Source organism: Zosterops lateralis, assembly GCF_965231275.1.
Source record: "Zosterops lateralis genome assembly, chromosome: 2".
Lineage (NCBI taxonomy): Eukaryota > Metazoa > Chordata > Aves > Passeriformes > Zosteropidae > Zosterops > Zosterops lateralis.
This window is the reverse complement of record NC_139763.1, coordinates 64,935,425-64,956,295: the sequence shown is the minus strand read 5'-3', so window position 1 is coordinate 64,956,295 and position 20,871 is coordinate 64,935,425. Positions and strand designations below refer to the sequence as shown.

General features: G+C 38.6%; 1 protein-coding gene across 1 annotated transcript; it reads right to left on the bottom strand.

Moving 5' to 3' along the window:
* Positions 1-1,289: 1,289 nt before the first annotated feature.
* Positions 1,290-20,754, bottom strand: VPS36 (vacuolar protein sorting 36 homolog). The gene is made up of 14 exons (XM_083855816.1): positions 20,629-20,754; positions 18,808-18,876; positions 15,302-15,372; positions 14,159-14,273; positions 12,939-13,028; positions 11,499-11,585; positions 8,853-8,885; positions 8,658-8,735; positions 8,108-8,242; positions 7,157-7,222; positions 6,538-6,602; positions 6,009-6,093; positions 3,503-3,579; positions 1,290-3,419 (listed from the first exon to the last, which is right to left on the bottom strand). Exons 1-14 carry the CDS (start codon positions 20,722-20,724, stop codon positions 3,326-3,328), a joined length of 1,161 nt encoding a protein of 386 aa, XP_083711942.1. The 5' UTR covers positions 20,725-20,754; the 3' UTR covers positions 1,290-3,325.
* Between the last annotated feature and the right edge of the window lie 117 nt (positions 20,755-20,871).

The following is a 20,871-nucleotide window of genomic DNA, read 5'->3' as shown; positions in this document are numbered from 1 at the left end:
TCTCTGGGAGGTGTCTGGGAGGACAGACACTTGGACTTCTGCTCCAATGAAAGTGTTTAAATAGATATTTAAAATACAGACAGATGTTGCCCAAGAGACATGTCTAGAATATTCTCTCAGCATGAATACTTGTAGCTCATTCTTGGGAGAACAGAATGATAGTTGAAGTCTTCCCAGCAGGTGACTTGGAACCATAGGGTCTTGCATTTCACATGAATGCCTGAAGGGCTGAGGTTAGGATGAAATGGAAACTGCTAGAATAGGAGAAGGAATGTAATTGTCAGATTTGTCAATCGATCTCAAGAGAAAATACATTGATGAGGGAGTTCCTCCCAGAGAAAACAGTTTTCTTATCAAATCCACAAATAATTTTGAACTGCCTTTTCAGGATATATTTTTAAAGAACTGTCCAGTTGCAAATGAGTGGCTCCCACACTTCAGGAAGCAGGAACCTCTACTATTGGCAACAGGCTCCTACTGTCTTCCACTACTGTACTCATGAATTCAGGGACAATACTTGCACTAATTTTAGAAGCACAGCAGGCTCTTTGGACAAACTATAAAAGTCCTGTTAGAAGAACTGAGCATCAAAGAGTTTAGCTAATCAATATGCACCCACTAATGATTATGAAAGATACATTTCTGAGGACTTCCAAATGCACATTCACATATACTTTTCAGAAAAAAAAAATTTGCACTTCAGAAATATGGTCCAAATTAGATCCATGTTTCCATAGGCTGAACATAATTTTCCTGAAAACAAAGGCAAATGAGAAACGGAAAAGATGTACAGATTCCTGAGGAGTGTTTTCCTGTCTGAGGTATAAAAAGGCCCATGTTTTCAAACAAAAAACATAATCATCATTTAAGACTGCTCCATGAAAAGACAGGCACTATTTGTGTAGGCAGCCCTGGCAAAATGATGTTGGTCATATATCGTGATACAAAGATCCTAGGAATATTCAAAACAGAAAAGGTTCATATATGCACCTTCTGTATTACAGTAGTAAGATCTCATGAAAGCACTGCTTGTGTAGACACCTAGAGTTTGACTGTTCTGCCTGGGATGGGTCACAGGCTACTCAGCAACAGAAGCAAGACCTTCTAATGACATTTAATTCTGCCTTTTAAATCAAAACTGTATCATGCCCTTTTAGGTACAAAGTGAGACAGCAAAAATATGACGTGCTTTAAAAACCTGCCCCATGGAACCACAAGATTTTAATGTGTAAAGAAGATAAAGCATTTAAAACATTTAGAAGGAAAAAAGAACTCAACAGAACCATCTATTTAAGAAAACGTTTTAATTTTTCTTACTTTCTAGTAGCCATTTTCTCATGTATCTGTTTAAATTCTAAACCAGCAATACAATTTACCCTATAGACTTTTTGCCTGGAAGAAGAACAAAGTCAAGGAAAAATCTTGGAAAAGAAAAGCTTGAGAAGGTACCATTATTCTTAATAGGCTGTATTATTATTGCTTAATTAAGATAATGAAACACTCGGGGTTGGAGGAACAGAGGCTGGCAGTTTACACTTGGCATTTCCTCTCATTTTGTTCTTCTTTCACACGATGTGTCCCCTTGTGGGGAGAGGTTCAGGCCCATAAACCACAGGCCTTCCACAACAGGTTTTTATTGGGCAAAAGAGACACTTGTCACAAAACAGCTTTTTGCTTCCAAATTTCTCACTTTTCAGTCCCTCCTTAGACGTGTGGTGTTTGGTGTACTTTGCATGGATCTCTCCTGTGGGTTGTGGGGAGGATGAAGGAAAGCAGCAAGCTGTAAGGCTCCTGAAGAGATGACATCAGGTGATTAACACAGTAGTAATAGTGTGGAACTGGTTCCTTCAGCTGTGTCAAAGACTTAAGTTTTAGCACCCTCATGGAGCAGACAAAAACTGCTTTAAAGAAAGCACTGCATGAAAGTTTGCTTGCGACAAGAGTAAGAGGACACAATCCCCTGGATATAAAGGACATCCTACAAGCCACAGCCATGATCACTGTAGGAATCTCTGCACTACACTATTGGCAGGGTCTTAACTCATGTCTTAACTCATGCTATGGTAACACTGAAATAGCTCTGAAAATATCTTCAGGCTCACATTAAAAGCCTTTCTTTCCTTTCTTGTAACGTTGATCTGGCCATCACAACCACAATGCAGTTACCTGTAGGCTGTCCTTGCCCATACCTTGAATTAACTTTATTTATTAAAAATAGTTACTTCAAAATGCCAAAAATTCAGGTAATGTGGATCATAAACGTCCACTTAACTGTTATTATCATGACAGATCTTCAAGTAGTGTAGCAACTCCACTGGAGTTATGAAAACCGAGGCTATTATATTGCATTCAGTGTGAACACAGGGTGAGGAATACCAAACAATGATACCTTGTGATTATTAAACACAGGGTGATAGTCTTCTTTCTCCTTTCAATACAGAATGCATATTAATTTTCACATATGAGAGGTAAGCAAATGAATTGTTTCCCCAAAACAGGTAATAGGCTGATGAAACAAACAAATGATCATTTGTTAGAAGTACAAGATAAAATACAAGCACATTAAAGCACAGAATCTGGTAAAGTGACAGGAGGCTGCTCCACTCTGCTACAGAGAGGACAGAGAAAGGGCACCCAAAGTGCAACATAAATGGACAGGAAGGAAGATGGCAAGGAAAGAGAAGGGAGGAAGTCAGTGCTAAGAATGCTTCTATCTGAGATATTAGCATGAGATATGACAAAATAAACATGATAATTTCTAGATTCGCATGACATTAAATAATCTCTCTTTCTTTCTGTCTCAAATTCCAGAACCCCAAGATCCTCCCTTAGAAAACTGTTCATCACTTCTGGGAGGAGGGGCTATTCTACACCAGTTTTTTCCTTATACCTCAGTTGCTTATCACTGTGGATACATCTGTCTGCTTTGTTGCTCCAGACATACACAAACATTGGAGTATGCAGTAACCCTGCTCTGGGTGCTGACCCTCACGGCACCCTACAGCAATATTCTCTCCACTTTTACTGGCGTGTAACTTTTTCTTGAAATGAGAAACTACACAGCAGATCAAATAAAACTTGAAAAATGAGTGAGTTGTCTTGAGACAATAGACATGCTTCTGACTTTGTGATTTCTATTTCCTTTCAGTTCCATCCATGTAAGAGGATTGAGCACTTGAAATACCTGAGAACTGTAAAAGCATTGCAATGTTCATGTCTGTTGCAATTGACTAACAAAATAAAAATTTTAAAGTCAGCTCTTGGAAGGATTCTCTCCTCTGCTCTCTTGTTCAACTATTATATAACAAATTGTACACAAATGGTATTAGCTTTGTGTCAGAAATAAATTTGGGTAGAATCTTAAGCCTTCCACTGAATCATCTCTGCAAAGATGGCCCATCTTTTCAGCAAGAAGCAGCCTAGAGAAAGAAAAAGAAGATGTCCTATATTACTTGAGGACAACATGATAACTAAAGTATTAAACACAACAATTATCACTTACCTTTCTTTGGCTAAGAGAACAGACATCCCCACCAGCTTAGCAAACTCATCAGCTGTGAGAGAACCCTTTTCAGATACCTATAAGAAACCAAATACACAAATAAACAAACTATAGCATTAAAAGAACAATTAAAAGAAGTTTACTCAGCTACTGAATCAAGTCTAGCCTTGAGAAGAAATAAACTGGTAGCAAATGCCTTGAGAAGAAAATTAGTTTGGTTGTTTTTTTTAAAGTACAACTAATTATGAGTATTTCCCCTTAAAAACATCTCTTCTGTGTCATGGGAAAATTGCCATATATAAAAAAGGAAGAGAGAAAAGAGTTAAATCTGTAAAAAAAACATATGGTATCCTTTCCTTTGGATTTTTTTTAAAGATGCCTTGGGACCAAATGAACTGAAAAATTAGAACAGCTCAGAGGGCAGAATACAGTCTCCATCAGTGTTTACACAGCAGAACTATTCTAAGTGATTCTGCAAACACTGAAGCCTAAATGAGGAAATAAAAGACCTGTTCAGGGCAGCTCATCAATATAGAAATGTAAGTCATCCCAGGTGGAAGAGAATTTGAGTTTTATGGCATTTAAAATACACCCAGTGCCTACAGAAAAATCTCCAAGCCTTTGTACTTCACATGACATTATGGCACATTAGAGGAATAACTGAAAGCCACCATCACATTCAGCTGTGAATGTCAAAAGACAAGTTCACCCTTGGGACTCAAACCTTTGGCCCTTTTGTCTCAACTATGTTACTTAATAAAATAAAACCTTCTCACACACGTTGGACACGTGGATGTTTAAAATACTAGTAAATACTACATATGAAGTGTAGACTTATTGCATTGAATTTTCCAGATAAACATGTTTTATTCTCTAAAAATTAATATTTTTTCCATTTCTCCATTGCTTTAGATTCAAGCAAAATCGTAAATCCGGATGTAGTTGCCATTTCCTGCTTCCCACATAACTGGGTGGGGAGGGGTCTATTCTGCATCATTCTCAGCAGTAGTCCTTTTATAGAAACTCAGATTAAATTAGTCCTAACATGAGATTTTCAGAAGCTAAGAGATCAAATCTGAGTAATGGATGTCAGCTACACAATCAGTGATTAATTATCTTTCCTTCCCAGACCACTACACTCATCAAGGGTGACTTTGGATTCCTTTGATGTCCATGTCATTTCCTGTCTTCACCAGCCATTCAAGCCACATTTCTCTCCTGCCTGAAACCTTATGGCTTCCTTTCACTTCTCAGACCTTAAAGTATAATGTGCAGTAAAATTAAAGTATGGGGTGCTGTTGGCCACAAGTCTGATGTCATCTTCCCTTTCCCACACAAGCTAGTCTTCCTCAGTTGAAGTCTCTCCCTTCCATTCTTCTGTGGAGCCAGAGTCTCATATTATGAAAATATCAGAAAAAAGGCACCTTGGTAATAAATCCGCCATCTGCTACTTTTTGCAGTTGACCTCCTTTGTCATCAAGAAAGGTTTTTCCTTTCTTTTCAAAGACATAAACACTCTTTCTGAAGACATAATATTCATTAGAAACCAAAAATAATCAGAAAAAAAAAGCCCTAAAATGGTCTTGGTATTTTTTCTGTACATTTAAGAAAATAAACTGAAAATATTAACATATACTGAAAGACTTAAGCATTTCAGTTGTTGATTTAGAATGGAATCTTTGAAATTACATTTATCTAAAAATCTTTCTGATGAGCAAAAGCTATATGGTGACAACCATGCAAAACACACTGAGCAGTCTACCCTGTGTCAAGTGAGCTCTACTTTTTCTCCACTGCCCCCTCTTTGACTTTGACATTTAACTTTGGATACACTGGATCAGCCTTTTCTCAAATGTATGGAAATCAAAAGATTACATTCCACTCAGAAAGACATGGGAAAATGTAACAAATAATGGGATAGCAGGACTGTAAAGTGTCCAGGGGCAGCAAGACCACAAAGGTTTATGATGCTGGGCAATTCATACGATCTTTTTCCCTGCTGAAGCTGGTGTAATTCTGTACACACTAGTCTCCAACTAAGTGCTCTTCACAGCAGCAAACTTTGTGTACATATAATGTACTGTTCTGTGAAATAAACCCAAACCCAACAACCACCTGTATCAACATTTAAGAGCTGTTTCCACTGCCTTCTAGCACATCACATACAGTGTCTGAAGTCCAGTTCTGTTAAATTAGGTGCTCAATACATGCCATGAATTTCAGCTTACTGTGCAAAAGATTTGGAGGAAGGCTGAAGGTTAATGAAGTTTGAAGAGAGATAGAAAAGTGATTTATTCCTTCAAGAGAAAGTAATGACTAAGATTATTGCCTGCACAGAACTTTGAAGATGAGAAGTGCTATTTAAATATTTCTCTTAGAAGATATGAAGTGAAATGCTTTGTATTTTGAAACCTCAAGAGGAAATCCCATACCTCAAGTTTTTTACCAAATGTGTTTAAATTTCCCTAGCACGGTCAGAACACTGAAGGAAATGAAGTACACTTACTGTCTCTAAAGCAGCAGCAACCATTTCCTCTTCATTATGAGACTGGAGTTCAATCACCATCACACCACTATCAAATATCCGAAGCCTAAAATCAAAAAAGAGAGGCAAAGTAACTAAAAACTTTGTGCACATCACTTATGGTCACGTTTCTAATGTATCCACACCTATAACCACATTACAAAAGGGGAAAAAAAATCCCCCTAACCCAAACAAGCTCTCTAATATTAACTTAAGCATAACATCATATTCAAAATCTGAAAAGACAAAAGAGCAGGGCATATGTCTGGCCTTGGTTAAACCCTTTTCCAGTCTGAAAAAATTTTAAGTGAAAAACATAATGATTTCCTAGCTGAAAACTAATGTTTTAATGTAAAGTGGATGTTAGTGCTTATGGCAGCAAACAATGACTTTGTTAAAAATACTCATGAGAACCACAAAAAAAAAAAAATCTACTTCAAGTAAAATATTAAATCATCATGATCTGACCTGTGAGTGCCATGCTTTATAAATGAATCTGTAAAGCTCTTACCTTAGTGGCAATTTCAGTGATTCCAGCATTTTACAAGCATTTACTAAATCTTCTGGTGACAGCAACTATTAAAATAGTAAAATATTTATTCACAGTTTGCATTTCACGTGTATAGTATAACATCAAAACAAACAAAGTTTTAGTTGCTATAAAATCCACCAGCCTACACTTATTGTTAATTCTTTCTCCTTTCTATTGTGCAGTTTATTTTTTGGCTTCTATGCTCCTTTCTGTTCCCTTACTATGTGTTCTATAATAATCCTTCTTGCCTTTTTTACAGAAAGAATTGCTGTATTTTGTTTAAAAAAATTCCCAGAACATTCATCATTCTTTAGTAGTCTCTGACCTTTAAGTTTTCTTTCCAGATAGGTATGGATTTTCCCTTTTACATGGTATCATAAAAAGCAGCATACATTACTACAACTTGTAAAAGATACCTAAGTACTATAAGGAAGAATGAGAAAGGTAATTTTAATAAATCTCCAATTTTGATAAAGAGCTGATCACATTGTGTTGTAGACAAGTAGAATGACCAGTTGGTAGGGGACATTTTTACCCTTCTTAATTTCCTCATGACTCAAGTGCTGTTCTAACATACTGACCCCAAGCAGTGTCTCACCTCTAGCCCTCGAGCACGGTTCACCAGGCAGTAAACTTCCGTGAGAGACATGATCCCTCCTCGCTCCTGTGTTAGTGAGCACAAGACTGGTGAGGGAAACAGCATTAATCCAGCAAAAACAGCATCTCTGCTTGCAGGTGGATGATTAAGCAGGTGGAACAGAGGGGCTAAATGATGGGCCCTAATGGGAAGAACTAAAGATGTATTTTCACTAATCCTTTTAAAATGAGAAACAGTGACACTACACCCAAGGATTGTGAATTGCTTCCATTTTAAAGCAGAGAATAAATCACAGGAACAAAGAATTTCAACATATTCAATCTATCAATCAATTTACCATTTTTACTTTTCAGACAAACTCAATTTTCCATTCTGATCACAGTAGGTAGCACATACCTTTCACAAAAATACTGTAGCATATATGCTTTTTAGTAGGAGCATAGCCTTATAAATTGCAACATGAAATTAAACTTTTTGGTGAGAAACCTGTAATCTGTAATAGTTTAAGATAAATTAGAACAAGAGATATTACTAAGGGCTGGTAATCTACTTAATAATTCTATCCTATATTTGCAAAATTTGTAAATATTAAGCAGTTTTAAAAGACTCATTACTTATATTTTCTGTCAGTGCCATTTCACTCTTTCTTTAAAAAAAAGGATATTCTGCAGCAAAGGATGAATACAGGGCTGTTCAAATAGAAGAAAGACCACTTAACAGTTTTCTAAATCTCATCAACATTTTGCAAATTGCAAGTTGATGTCACTAGTCCAAAGAAAAATTCATACTTATATTTAAACTTTTTTATTCAAAGAGACAATATATAGTCCACCCATAAATACTGAATAGGAGGCTGTGGTGCTAAATCAGCTTTAAAAAGAGGCAGAGTACTACAGCCAAAACACACTTAGATCAAAATACAGCAACACATGGAAAATGCTGGTGCTTTACCTCTAAGGGTGTCTGCAGGATTCCAGCCAGTTGCTTTGCCAGCTGCATGTGGTACTCTGTACCAGATCCATATGTTTCCCTCGTAACTGGGTTAGCTATACCCATACTCAGTAGATAGGACTTGAACCTAATGGTCTGAACAAGCAAACAAACAAATAAATTTAGAAGTACATCAGCTAATGAGTGACTCCGGTTTGTAAAAATCTTTGATTTTATTACTATAACACAGTTTTAGTGAACAAATCCTTCAGTTTTCTACCAATAAAGTCAATTACTAGGCAAAGAGAAGGCAAGACTTAGTACCATTCATTTTTGACCAGCAGAGGTAACAAAAATAGAAAAATTTATAAAAAAGCAGTAAAATCACTGCTTTTAAAAAGGGTTAAAATAAAAAATAACACTAAGCAAATAAACTCTACACCAAATATAAGAGACTAAACACAACAAACCAACCAGCAAGGGGTTTTTATTAATATTACTTTATTAAACAGATAACCTTTTACTTTTCATATCAACATTTTTGTAGAATTTAAAACCAAAATTAATTTACCTCATCTTCAGTGATGTCACCTTGTTTTTCTTTAATCTTGTTAGCTATTGACTTGGATAATTCCACCATTTCCTTAGCCTATCAAGAAACACAAACAGATAAGTCAATTTCCAGTTCAAGGGAGAAAAGCTTGCTTAAAACTGAGAAAACAAGCATAAACTACTTGGCCAAGTGACACATGCCATCCATCCATACCTTCTCCATTAGCTTGCTAAGGTCCTCAAAAGCCTGAAATGAAAAGCAGACAATGCAGATCAGTATAATTACAGCATTCAGTTTTATGGACACAGGGAGATGCCTTTGTCCACCTACCCAAGCTATTTGTAAGAGCTGCTACCCCTTTAGATGAGTATGTTACAGTATGAGATACCATACCTAATTTGTTGATACAACTGTTTTACAGCATGTTTTGTAATTAAAATAAAAAAGAATGAAGAAGAGAATCAAACAATCACATACTTTTCCAGTATATGAACAGAATTTCAGTATGATTTATGATGTCCATGTGATAGGAAGGGACAATGAGATACTGAGTCCCAGAAAAGATTAAACTGTCCAAGGTTATTATGCTCTCTGTAAGGTGGGGGAAGGTTTCTGGGTGGTGATGGTAGCTTTTATTCCAACACTTAACTCTCACTCAAGGGTCACCCCTCTCAAATACAACAACTCTACAACAAGCCACAAAAGGTTTTTAGGCTTAAATAAATCATACTTTAAAAACAGCTGAAGGTATACTGTAATCTCAAACTTTTAGTAATGATAAACTGGCATTGAAAAATTCAGGTAAGAAGAACAAAGAGAGCTAATATCTCCATTAATGAAACTATATTAAAAAGCAACTCTCTTTTCTCCCACCCTCATCAACACACATTCATTCAGCCTCCTCACTTCTCTCAAATACATGACAACATGTCCAGGTGGTCAAACTCTTTAAACAACCTTTTTTGAACAACTGGTGTGAGAAAAATTCCTGAACCTTTTCATCTAAAGTTTGCCTGACAGCAGCACCCAAGCCCTCCAACCACAAGTAAAGAAGGTTCAGTTACATGTTAAATGGCCAGAGACACATCCTGCCTACAGCTTCTAGTCACTGCCTTTATGTCACTGCTGGCTTACTCTGACTAATCCCCCACTATAAAGACAGTGTTTTTGCAGGAAAACCCCACTTTTCTCATCTACATTTAGGTGCCTCATGTAGAAGTTTATTGGCCAGAGATTCAACATGCAAAGAACAAAAGGAGATGTCTCTATAAAGGGACAGGGTTTGCTTTTCACCTCCTGATAGTGCCAGTGTTTCTCCACTGACTAGACGAGTTTAGCCTCCTAACAGTTGGTACCTGAGTTAGTTATCCAAAATTAAGTGGTCCACAGGCAGGAAAGAAATAGCACTGTGTAAGACTGTTATACCACTGTATAACACTAATTTACCATTAAGAAAACAAAAGCTTCTCTTTGGAATACTTCTTCTTTCTCCCTAATCTGCCAAACTGAATAATATACAATAGAGTTCCCAATCTCTAGTGTAAATCAAAGTCTTGCTATTCTACTTGTATATGATATCAATAACAAGTTTTCTGAAAGGGCTTTTCCCAGCTTATTTCTAATCTCTATACCTGCATGAAAACAACATTCATCAAAAGAACCCCTGATTTAGCTAAATAAACAGTATGCTGTGTCTAACTCCTCCTCTGCCTGACTCACCCAGGGCAGGCCTGGAAACAAAGGGGAATGTGCACACACCTAACAGGAACTTCCTCAGATAAACAAAAGGCTAAAGAACTGGATTCTTATCAGCACTGAACAGCAGATGCAGGAAGCCTTTTCCTGGAAGCCAGGGCACCATTTTTTAAATTAAGTCATTTATAACATTTAAAGCTGGAGGAAGGCAGGATTTTACAAGTCATGGTTTTCCTCTGCTCATACAACATGTATAAATGGATTTCTTTTACTCTCTGACAAAGCTACTAAAGGAAAAAATAAGCAGACAATGCCTTTTGAACTATATACACATGCACATGGTAACCACAATATCTTTTGAACTACACACAAAACTTCATTCATTACATTCCTCACAGACAGAAACCAAAAAAGTTTAATGCTCCCAGTATCTGAAAGAGCACGTGGCCTGCAAAGGTACTTTAATTTTTATAACTATTAGAGCAGGGGATGCTTTTTTCTCGTGGCACACTGAATCTCATAAAGCTTTGCCACAAGAACAAACCTGCTGCATGTAGTTGATGAGTATTTTTGTATCGATCTCTACTACCAAGACAGACTATTTTTGAGGGTATTGCTCTCAGGTATACATGAAGAAATTAAATGCCTCCGCTGTCCATCAGTACTGATATCTGGAATTCAACTATTGTGCTGGTTCTATGGAAAAGGATGGTCTCCATCTAGCCCAGGTATTTTACAAAATACAACATCTTGTTGATGCTTGGACTGCAAATCATTTTACTGTATTTATAAGCCTAAATGTAACATCTAAAAACCTGACTAAGAGGAAAATCTAGCTTCATCGCAGTTATGTGTAGTCACTTGGATCCGCATATTCTGCTTAATCTATACTCAATTTTCAATTAAAACTAAAATTAGTTTAATAAATACACACTGTTAGTTTCAAAGAACAATCTTCTTGACAGGAATTGTTTAAATGAAGTACCTTTACATATTGACAAGCCAGTTAAACAAAATAAATGACTGTAAACTGTACACTCTTAATCATTTCAGACTTCTCAACAAAAACAATAAATAGTCTCAGCTGTCACTAAAAGAAAGTGTGAATGAATGTAAATAATAGTTCAGCCAGATGGTTGACCTTGAAACTTCAAAAGTACCTACCTCGGAAATGTTTTTGTCAGTCTCTTTCCTTTTTTCTTCTAATTTCCTTTCAATACCTACAATTCCTACGGCCCTTATTCTTCCTGCCTGGAGAAAAAAAAAAAAAAAAAAAAAAAAAAAGAAACAAGGAAAGAGTCAAAATAAGAAATGCTAACTTTTCTCATTTGCCTCACTGTGAAAATTAGAGGACTGGAAATACTCCCCCAAAGAGCAGATATCATTCATACAATATTTTAGGCATAGAATATTTCTTGACAGTAATTTTTAAGCCACTTTAAAAAAAACCAAAAAAACAAGAAATGTGAACCATGTATGAATTTCCTGTACTAGACAAATAATGATATTGATAATATATTTAAGCTAGTACTATGGTTTAATATCCAGACTGAGTATTCCAGCTCATCCCAATTCTAGCCTCTCAAGTCCACGTGAACATCCATACTAGAGTTGTGGAAATCCCTGAGTGTATTACTTCAAGAAATCCAGCCTGAAGAAACAGAAACATAGAAACACAATGCTGAGTACAGTCTAATTTACATTCTTAAGAGGTATTAGAATGCAGGCGATGGTGAAACTTTTACCAGATGCCAAATGTATTCTAGAAAGGCTGGTACCTGAGTGGCAGCAGTGTCAGGCCTCTCATCTCTGACTGCAAAGCTTTGCATAGGTATTAAGTGAATGAGTTAAAATATTAAATCATCATAATCTGACCTGTGACTATGACTTAAGTAGAGGTAAGGTATTTTGATTGGATTTTTCATGCATTACTCCAAATGCAGCTATGCTTATAGGTACTACATTTACCAAGCGAGATGTACAGGATTTCATGTTGAACAATCTTTAAATCATCCTATTTCACTCATACAATACTATAATTTACATATCTGGCACATTAATATATAGAAACAACGCCTACATGTTTATCAGAGTTTATGACCTAGAAGTACAAAGGCAGATAAAGGTTATCTAACATATGACATTCTCCCTAACAACTGTCCATTTAAAATACACATTTAAATCAAACATATCGGTTTCAGAGTTATATAGAAGTCACACGTTATATATTTGACTTCCAGCCACAAAAAAATAAACCAGGAGTCACAATTAAGACAAAAAAATTTCCAGCATCAAAGTATATACAAATAAATATTGTACTTGCACAATTATGTGTGTGTGTGTGTGTCTAACTAAAGCAAACAAAGAAAAAGGAGCTCATTATCTAAGCATACTCAAGAAAGAGAGGCTGCTGTGTTCAATCAGGTGAAAAATGCAAAGGAAAAACTAATTTATGCCAGTGAAAAAACAGGCAAACTAAAGCTGAATTCCTGCACATCCCCATGATGCTGGCTTGAGTCACAGGCTGGATGTGATATATGGGGGTGGCAAGAAGTGGCAGGTAAGAGATTACACACAGATCCTGCTCAGAAGCTCTGCACATACCTGGGAATCCTTGTTAACTTGCATGGCCTGACCAGTGGGCATGCTCTCCCATCTCCTTTGTGTGATCTCCTCTGACAACCGTCTGTAGAACTGCAAACATTAAAGAGTGACAACAGATGTTTGTGAACTGTGCAGAGCACCTCTGGGTATTTTAACCATCTTGGTGATGAAATAAACTTCACACAGCATGGAGACAAAACATGATAACACCTACATAACCACAGTAGAGAACTCATTATATGGAAATTCTTAATCTTCAGTCTTCAAAAGTATGCACATTAGAAGAGAAGCCATGTAGTCACTAAGTACTTCTATTATAAAATATTTCTTCAGATATTCAAAATCTCCCAAACCATGTTAAATGTCGAGGTATACTCAAAGCCATATTTTTAAATGAAGGAAAGCTGAGCAATCCAATTGCTATTGATCTGTTAATTCAACAATATAAAAACAACCAGACAGATCAATTACAATGATTTGTTTATTGCTAATACCAGAAGGTGACATTAGTTAACACTAAGTGTATCCTACTGACCAATATCCAGAAAGAAAATCTATTCCACCCTTTTAGTTGTGCAGGTTCACAGGAAAGCATTCTGAAGTCATATAGAAAGACTGGGATCTTCCACTGTGAAATTTCTTTACAGAGTACAATTTCTTTGTTTTTTAGGATAAGCTTTCTTTTCGGGATGTATTACATTTTTCTTAGACTGCTCAAAGCCTTTGAGATTTGGTGTAGGCTAAAAAAAATTATACAGTGTAAAAGGAACAAAAGTTCTGGGGCAACAAAAGGTGTTCAGCAATAAAATTAGAGAGATAATTAGGAATAAGTTGTATGATTCCTGTTCAACAGAGGGTTAGATACAAAGAAACATCTTTTACTCTGTTAAACATTTAACAGGTTTCAGAGCTGTCGTTTTGGAAAATCCTGTGCTCAATTTAGTAGATTGGAAAATGAAGTATAAAATTACACTAAACCCTCTAAAATAGGAGAAGCCTAGTAATACCTCTTGACATTTTTGGAACTCTATTTGCAGTATTTAATGAAAGTATAGAACATGGGAGGCTCATAGTGTTTGTCTCCCAAAAGGATGTATTGAAAAAGCTCCACCTCAAAAGTAAACATGGAAGGATCATGGGAAATTATCACTAACACAGCAGGAGGAGAAAAGCATGTCCAAAGACCTGACTGTGCTTGGCACCCATGGTACAAGACTTACCTCAATCTGCCCATGTTCCTTGAAAGAAAGCTTGATGTAGGAATATTTGCTGCTTTGGAATGGACCAGGCTCTTTGTTTGAAGAAGCAGGGTGAAGATGAACTACTATTTTGGCACTAAGGAAAAGGTAAAGGAAAGAGAAAATATTTCTGTAATATCTAAATAAACTATTTCAGCATCAAAGTTAACCGTTTTATCAAAATCTCTATTAACTATCTCACATAAGAGCTAAAGATCATCAAATAATGCTTTATGCATCAACATTTAAATATTTTGATGAAGCAGATCTTGCATAAAAACTACAACAGCCTCTAAAGCAAAAACATTTTACAAATTTAAAATATACCTACCATCGATTCTTAAGAAATGAACATAACAGATTTCAAAATTTCAAGCAATAATTTCCAGAAAACCTCTTAGTTAGGATAAAACCTGATTGCCAAGTTGTCATTTAATTTGGCAGTAGTTATAGGAGGTCAAAAACCAAAATATGCTATCTTTGACACAGGAAAACAAGAGGTCTAAATACTATCCCACCTTTATATGTCACTTGTGGAAATTGTGTGAACTTATCCAAAATCAACATTCAAAGCCAACATGCATGAAAATAACAGTCTAAAAGGACACCTACTACCAAAACAAACCTTGGGAGAGCATGATTTTAGGAAAATTTACAGGCTGCTATCACAACATGACTGCAGGTCCTCCATTCCCATCTCATTTTACTGATAATCTTTGCATTGGTCTTTACTTACTTCTTCAGCATTAGTGAATGAACTGATTTCTTCTGAATACCTCTGGCATATTACCATACCAATCTGACTGTAGGCTGCAAGCAGATATTAATTGTGTATCTATTTTTCCAGCCAATTTTTTTCCTCTCTTTAGAAACTTAAAATCATAGAATCATTTACGTTGGCAAAGACCTCTAAAATCACCAGTAGTGATTCCGTGACAGTTACTTAACAAATCACATCAGTCATGACTCTCTTACACATTTGACCTCAATGGTCCTTGTGACTGCCAGTATGGAAAATTAAGATTGCAAAAGGAATCTACCATGAATCCATCTTTAATATTGGGTACCTCACATAACATGCATGTGAAAGGACACATCTGAAAAAGACAATGAGGATGGCCATACCTCTTCCCTATCCCAGCTGCTTGCTCTTCAATAAATACAATCTGAGACAGAGGCACAGCAATGCAGCACTCCTGGAACAAACACAGGTGAATTAAACCATATCCTGTCTATTCACTCTCTAAAACCAAGTGTTCTCTTTTCCCACTTCACAACCAGTATGGATGTCTACAGGTGCTGCCTGAAGCCCTCTATATGAAATATGATGGTAACAACAGAAACAGTGTATTACAGTGGAATACATGTAGAAAAATAACACAAAATTTAATATGAGTTCTAGTTAATTAAAAAACCTCAACAAAGTTAAGTGTCAATGAGTCAACTTTAAAAACCTCAAGCTAGATTCATAGAAGGGACTATGATATTTAACAAATCATTAAAACTTAGGTCAAAATTTAAACACTAAAATTTCCACACTACTGCACCTTATCTCTGTAGGTGCACAATACTAACAGATTCTTGACATTTTTGGCACTGATGTTACTTAGGGAGCTACAAAAATATCCAAAGCCACCACTCCTTTTAAATGCTGAATATCTAAAATCTTCACTATTGTCTGAATGCAATAGGAATTTTTCCATCCATCCTATAGTGAAGGACTTAATCCAGCAGTTAATGCATCTCACCACAATTTATTGGACTGTGCATTAAACAAAACAGAGCAAGAAACGAGGCTGGATCCACCTGTTTGAAACTAACCTATCCCAGGCTAAACTCCTTCTACATGCCTTTGAGACAGAAATTGTGATGGGAATGATTTAAAACATTTAATAAGGTGCCTGGTCTTGTTTTGGTGAACATCCTCTGAGGAACATCATCTCCCACACAACACCTTGGTGACCGACATGGTCACACAATGCAGGAAACAGGTTGCATTCCCTCTCTGAACTTCTCTCTTCCACCTACCACTGCCCAGCATCAGTTTACAACAGACACTGTTACAGGGCCCCTTGATCCCTACTACCAAAATTGTTCCTCTTGGTGTGGAGTAACTAAATACCCATTAAATTTCAGAGCAGGGAAGTATACATGCAGGAACTCCAACGAATAAATAAATTTCTTATTGGGAAAAAACCTGAGCTGTACTTCCTTTTCTAAAAACTCTTCATGCTAGTTATCTAGGCTCTTCCATGACTCTAGTTGCTAAGGCCATAACAAACAGTTAAATGTTTGTAAAACAGCCACAAAGTTCTTTAAAATAGAGGAAATATGATACTTCTGTTAGAAAAAAAGTTTTGAAAATGACAAAAAGAGTTCAACTATAAATAGTACATGCACTGTCAAAGTGACTGATTAGTTTAGTTCCAAGATAGAAAGTTATGAACTTATTTAAAGTACAAGGACTTAGATTCATCCCTTCCTGATGAGAAGCTACAGAAAGGGATACAAAACCAGAAATGTGTTAAATATGTTGTGTGTTTATTTGAATTTTATCTTTTAATGCCTCATGCTCACATTATGCATGATTTTATAATTTAAAATTTTGCACAAATCTAGCTATGTAACAAACTTTACAGAATTCCTTTTTTTTTTTTTTTTAAACACTGTTCAACTGCAGATGGCATGTAAAAACAGCAGCTATAGGACTCAGCTGTCTGTTTCTGTAAGAAGGTTTACTATGCTAACCTAATGACATGTGCCCCACTAATTATTATTCATTGCTGACACAATAAGAAGGAGATTCTTCCTACAAATTCATTCTAGGTAAGCTAGCTAAGGTTTTTAACTCTGATGTTAAACCACAGCTGAGCTTAGACAACAACCCCCCAACACAACAAAAGGCACCATGCTCCCCATGTTTCAGTCCTGAGAGCTTGAAAATGAATCAGCTTTATTTACCCCACAAACAAAAGTCAATTACACCTCCCAGTCAGAACTGGGTAATTTCTGCCCATCTCCAGGCCACATTTCTGCCCCTTCTGTTAATCAAGCCTGAGCTTTTCAGAATCTCTGCAGAGTTAAATTAGCTAAAATAAAATTATTTTTCTTCTTCTCCAAGGTTTTCCTCTGCTGATCTAACAAATTCATTGACCTTGGAAGAGTACAAGAAATCACATGGCCCAGGAGCAGAGGGAGAAATTGGGGAAAAGATACAAATGTAATCTTTTTGTTGCAGAGAATGGAGATATGTTCAGTTCTAAGACTTGCTGAAGCCACAAAGCCCCATCTTACTCCAAGCATGGAAAAAGTCCAAGTGAGAAGATTAGACACAGTGGTTGTTGCAGCACATGCTCAGCTCTCAAAAAGAGATGCTGATGAAGAAATGAAAGTGATTAACACAGAGTTTAGTACATTATCTCATGTGATAATGTGATGACTGTGCAAAAAAGCCCCATGTTAATTTATACAGAACAGCTCATGGTCTGGACAACCAAACTTGTGTAACAATAACTCTACAATGGGTAACAGCTCTTTCAATATTTTGAAAGAATTTGTGTTAAAAATAGGTTTACTGTTCCTGCAAACAATCCCTCAAGAAAAAAATCATGCTGCTCTGCCAAATTAGGAACATCCTTGGTGACAATACCTTCAGAATGCTCTTAGTGGCTCCCTGCTTTGACAAGGATGTGATATTTGCTAAGGATCAGCCCTTGAGTGCAAGAGATGCCTCACCTGCCCTTGCACAAAAGCCCAGTGAAATACAATTTGCTTTTGAAAAGTTGTCAGCTAAACGTGCTCTGTCTAAACTTTGGCTTTCAGGGTTAGAAATCTCAATTACTGTGTCCAAAACAAGCATAATCCAACCTAGTCTGAGGAAGACTTCTCCTTCAACTGCATCTGTAGAGTGGTGCCCATTGTCACAGTCTCTGCTTAGAGCTTTATGTGTTTGTGGTCTCTTTCTCCCACTTCCAGCCTGCATTCCCAGGCTGTGCTTGATGACACCAAGCATTCAGCAGCTTTACTACAGTTACCACATGTAGTTCTGGCAGTGCCACTTGCCCTGTGCCCAGCTGTCCACAGCAGCACAGTGAATGTTCTGGCTGATTGAAGGTATGGTTCATGGCAGCTGGGAGGGCAAGATGAGTGCAAAACAACACTGCCACCAAACACATCCTATTACCAAACCATGGTCTGGGACTATATGGTGGGAGCAGAATGTATGGAGGAAAACTTGCACTTGAAATCAACAGGGAGGAAAACACTTTCCTCAACAAGGAGTAAGGGAGAGAACTTCACATTATGATTTGCCTGACATATTCAATTTCAGTTTCAAAATCTATGTTTTTTAGGCTCTTTTCTCCTTTATTTCTGTGCAGTAGAAACAAAAAATTTATAGGATACATTCCTATCCCTTCTCATCTCTGCATGATTATTTTATTAATGCAGGACTAGGTGAAAGAACACTACATAAATATTCTTTCTGCTGAGAGCCAAAAAGTGGACTGTACTTGTACAACAAAACACACACAAAGGCAGGAATAATCCCCTCTCCGTTTGCAATCTTTTCATTGCAAGCTACTTGTTGTTTATTAATTGAATGACATACAGGAGACAGAAGTGGGACTTACATGATTCTTCTGATCCCTCCAGATCAGTCTGTGGGTGCTCAGCAGTAAAACTCCACTACCGAATTTCAGCTGGACAGGAAAAATAAAACAGATCAACAACAAATTGAACCAGTAAGTTACATAAATACTGGTCCTGGAACATTACACCTTACCACAACACAGCAATCAGATTTAATAAGCCAGTATTTTGAGAACACTCCCTTTTTTCCAGAAAACAAAATACATGAAGTTTAGGAAACAATGGAGAAAAATAGTATAAAATGATTAGATGGATAAACACAAACTTCCTTTTTGAAGTGTATAAACTTTCCCCCCGGAAATCCTGAGGGATCCTCCCTCCATATCCTCTGCAAGATACACAGAATTTATGAAATGTATTTTAAAGAGGGCTATTGGCTTTGGAACATTTACTGTTTGCTGACAAAGAAGGCAGAAGTTATGCAAAAAAAGCAAAGCAACCTAATAAAAAGATGCTGCACACAGTCTGAAATCTTCCATCCTATCACACAGGAGTATTGCTTCTATCTGTGTTGCTGCTGAAGGGTTTTTACTTATCAGACAGCAGACAGTCCTGGAAAATCTGCATTAGCAAATTTCTTCCTCCTTGTAAAACTGGAGGCACGTTTTTACAGCTTTTTGTGAGGACATGCAATTACTATTGTAGAAAAATGGAGAGATCGAGAGTCAGTCTGGCAGTGAAGTGAAGCAATAAGCAGGATGGGTCAGAAAAGAGTAGAGGGTGTGACAGCCCCCAGGATGACTCAAGGGTGAATTGCGCATCGTGCCCTGTAGCACACCAAAGCCAGGGCTCAGCCCGCTACAGGAGCGACAGCCCGAGCAGTGGGCAGCGCCCTGTGACAGTGACACTGCCTACACACACCCTGCGGGGGTCCCAACCCTCACCCCATGTCACACACACTGTCCACGGCCTTCCTCACAGAATCAATAAAGCTGAAAAGCCCTCTGAGATCATGGGGTCCAACCTGTGACCCGACATCCCCGTGTCAGCCAGACCACGGCCTTGAGTGCCATGTCCAGTCTTTCCCTAAACAGCTCCAGGGACGGTAACGCCACCGCCTCCCAGGGCAGCCCATTCCCACACCTAATCACCCCTTCTGCCAAGAAATTCTTCTGAGCGGCCAACCTAAACCTGCCCTAGGACAGCTTAAGGCTACTCCCTCTTTTCCTGTCACTTGTTGCACCCTCCTTTCAAGCAGCTGCAATAAGGTGCCCCCAGAGCCTGCTCTTATCCAGGCTAAACAACCCTAACCCCTCAGCTGCTCTCCCTAAGGCTTGTGCTCCAGACCCTTCCCCAGCTCCGCTGCCCTTCCCTGGATCCGCTCCAGCCCCTCAATGTCCATCCTGAGCTGAGGGGCCCGGAACTGAACACAGGATTTGAGGTGTGGCCTCAGCAATGCTGGGCACAGGGGGACAATCCCTGCCCTGCTCCTGCTGGCCACACTATTGCCGATACAGGCCAGGGTGCCACTGGCCTTCTCGGCCACCTGGGCACACTGCTACCTCACATTCAGCCGCTGTCGGCCAGCACAGCCCTCGGAGCTGCAACTCCGCCCTCATCTCCTCTCAGAGACAAACCCCGCCAGACCCCGGCGCAGAACGTCCTCCCACAGCCCCGATCGATGCTCCGCCTGCAGCCCAAGCCCTTCACGGCCTTTGTGTCGCGTCCCTCGCCCGACACCGCCCGCACTCACAGCCCTGCCACCCCCCCTTGCCTGGGGCCCACGGCCGCGTCCTTTACCCTCCTCCCCCGCCCCGGCCGCGTCGCCAGGCCCCGCGCGGGGCGGCTCCAGCTCCCGTCACCTTCTCCTCCCCGTCGCTGAGGCGCACGCCGCGCTGCTGGACCACCAGCGTCTCTCCCAGCTCCAGCAAGCCGGTGGTCCAGGAGAACCTGTCCATGGCCGCCCTTCCCCTCCCGCACCGGGCCGCGGCCGCTGGGCGTGTGGGGGCCGTGCGCGGCTGCCCGGCGCCCTCTGCCGGCGGTCCGGGGAGCGGCCGCCATCTTCTCCCCGGGGGCGCGGCGGGAGGGCAGCGCCGCCCGCCATT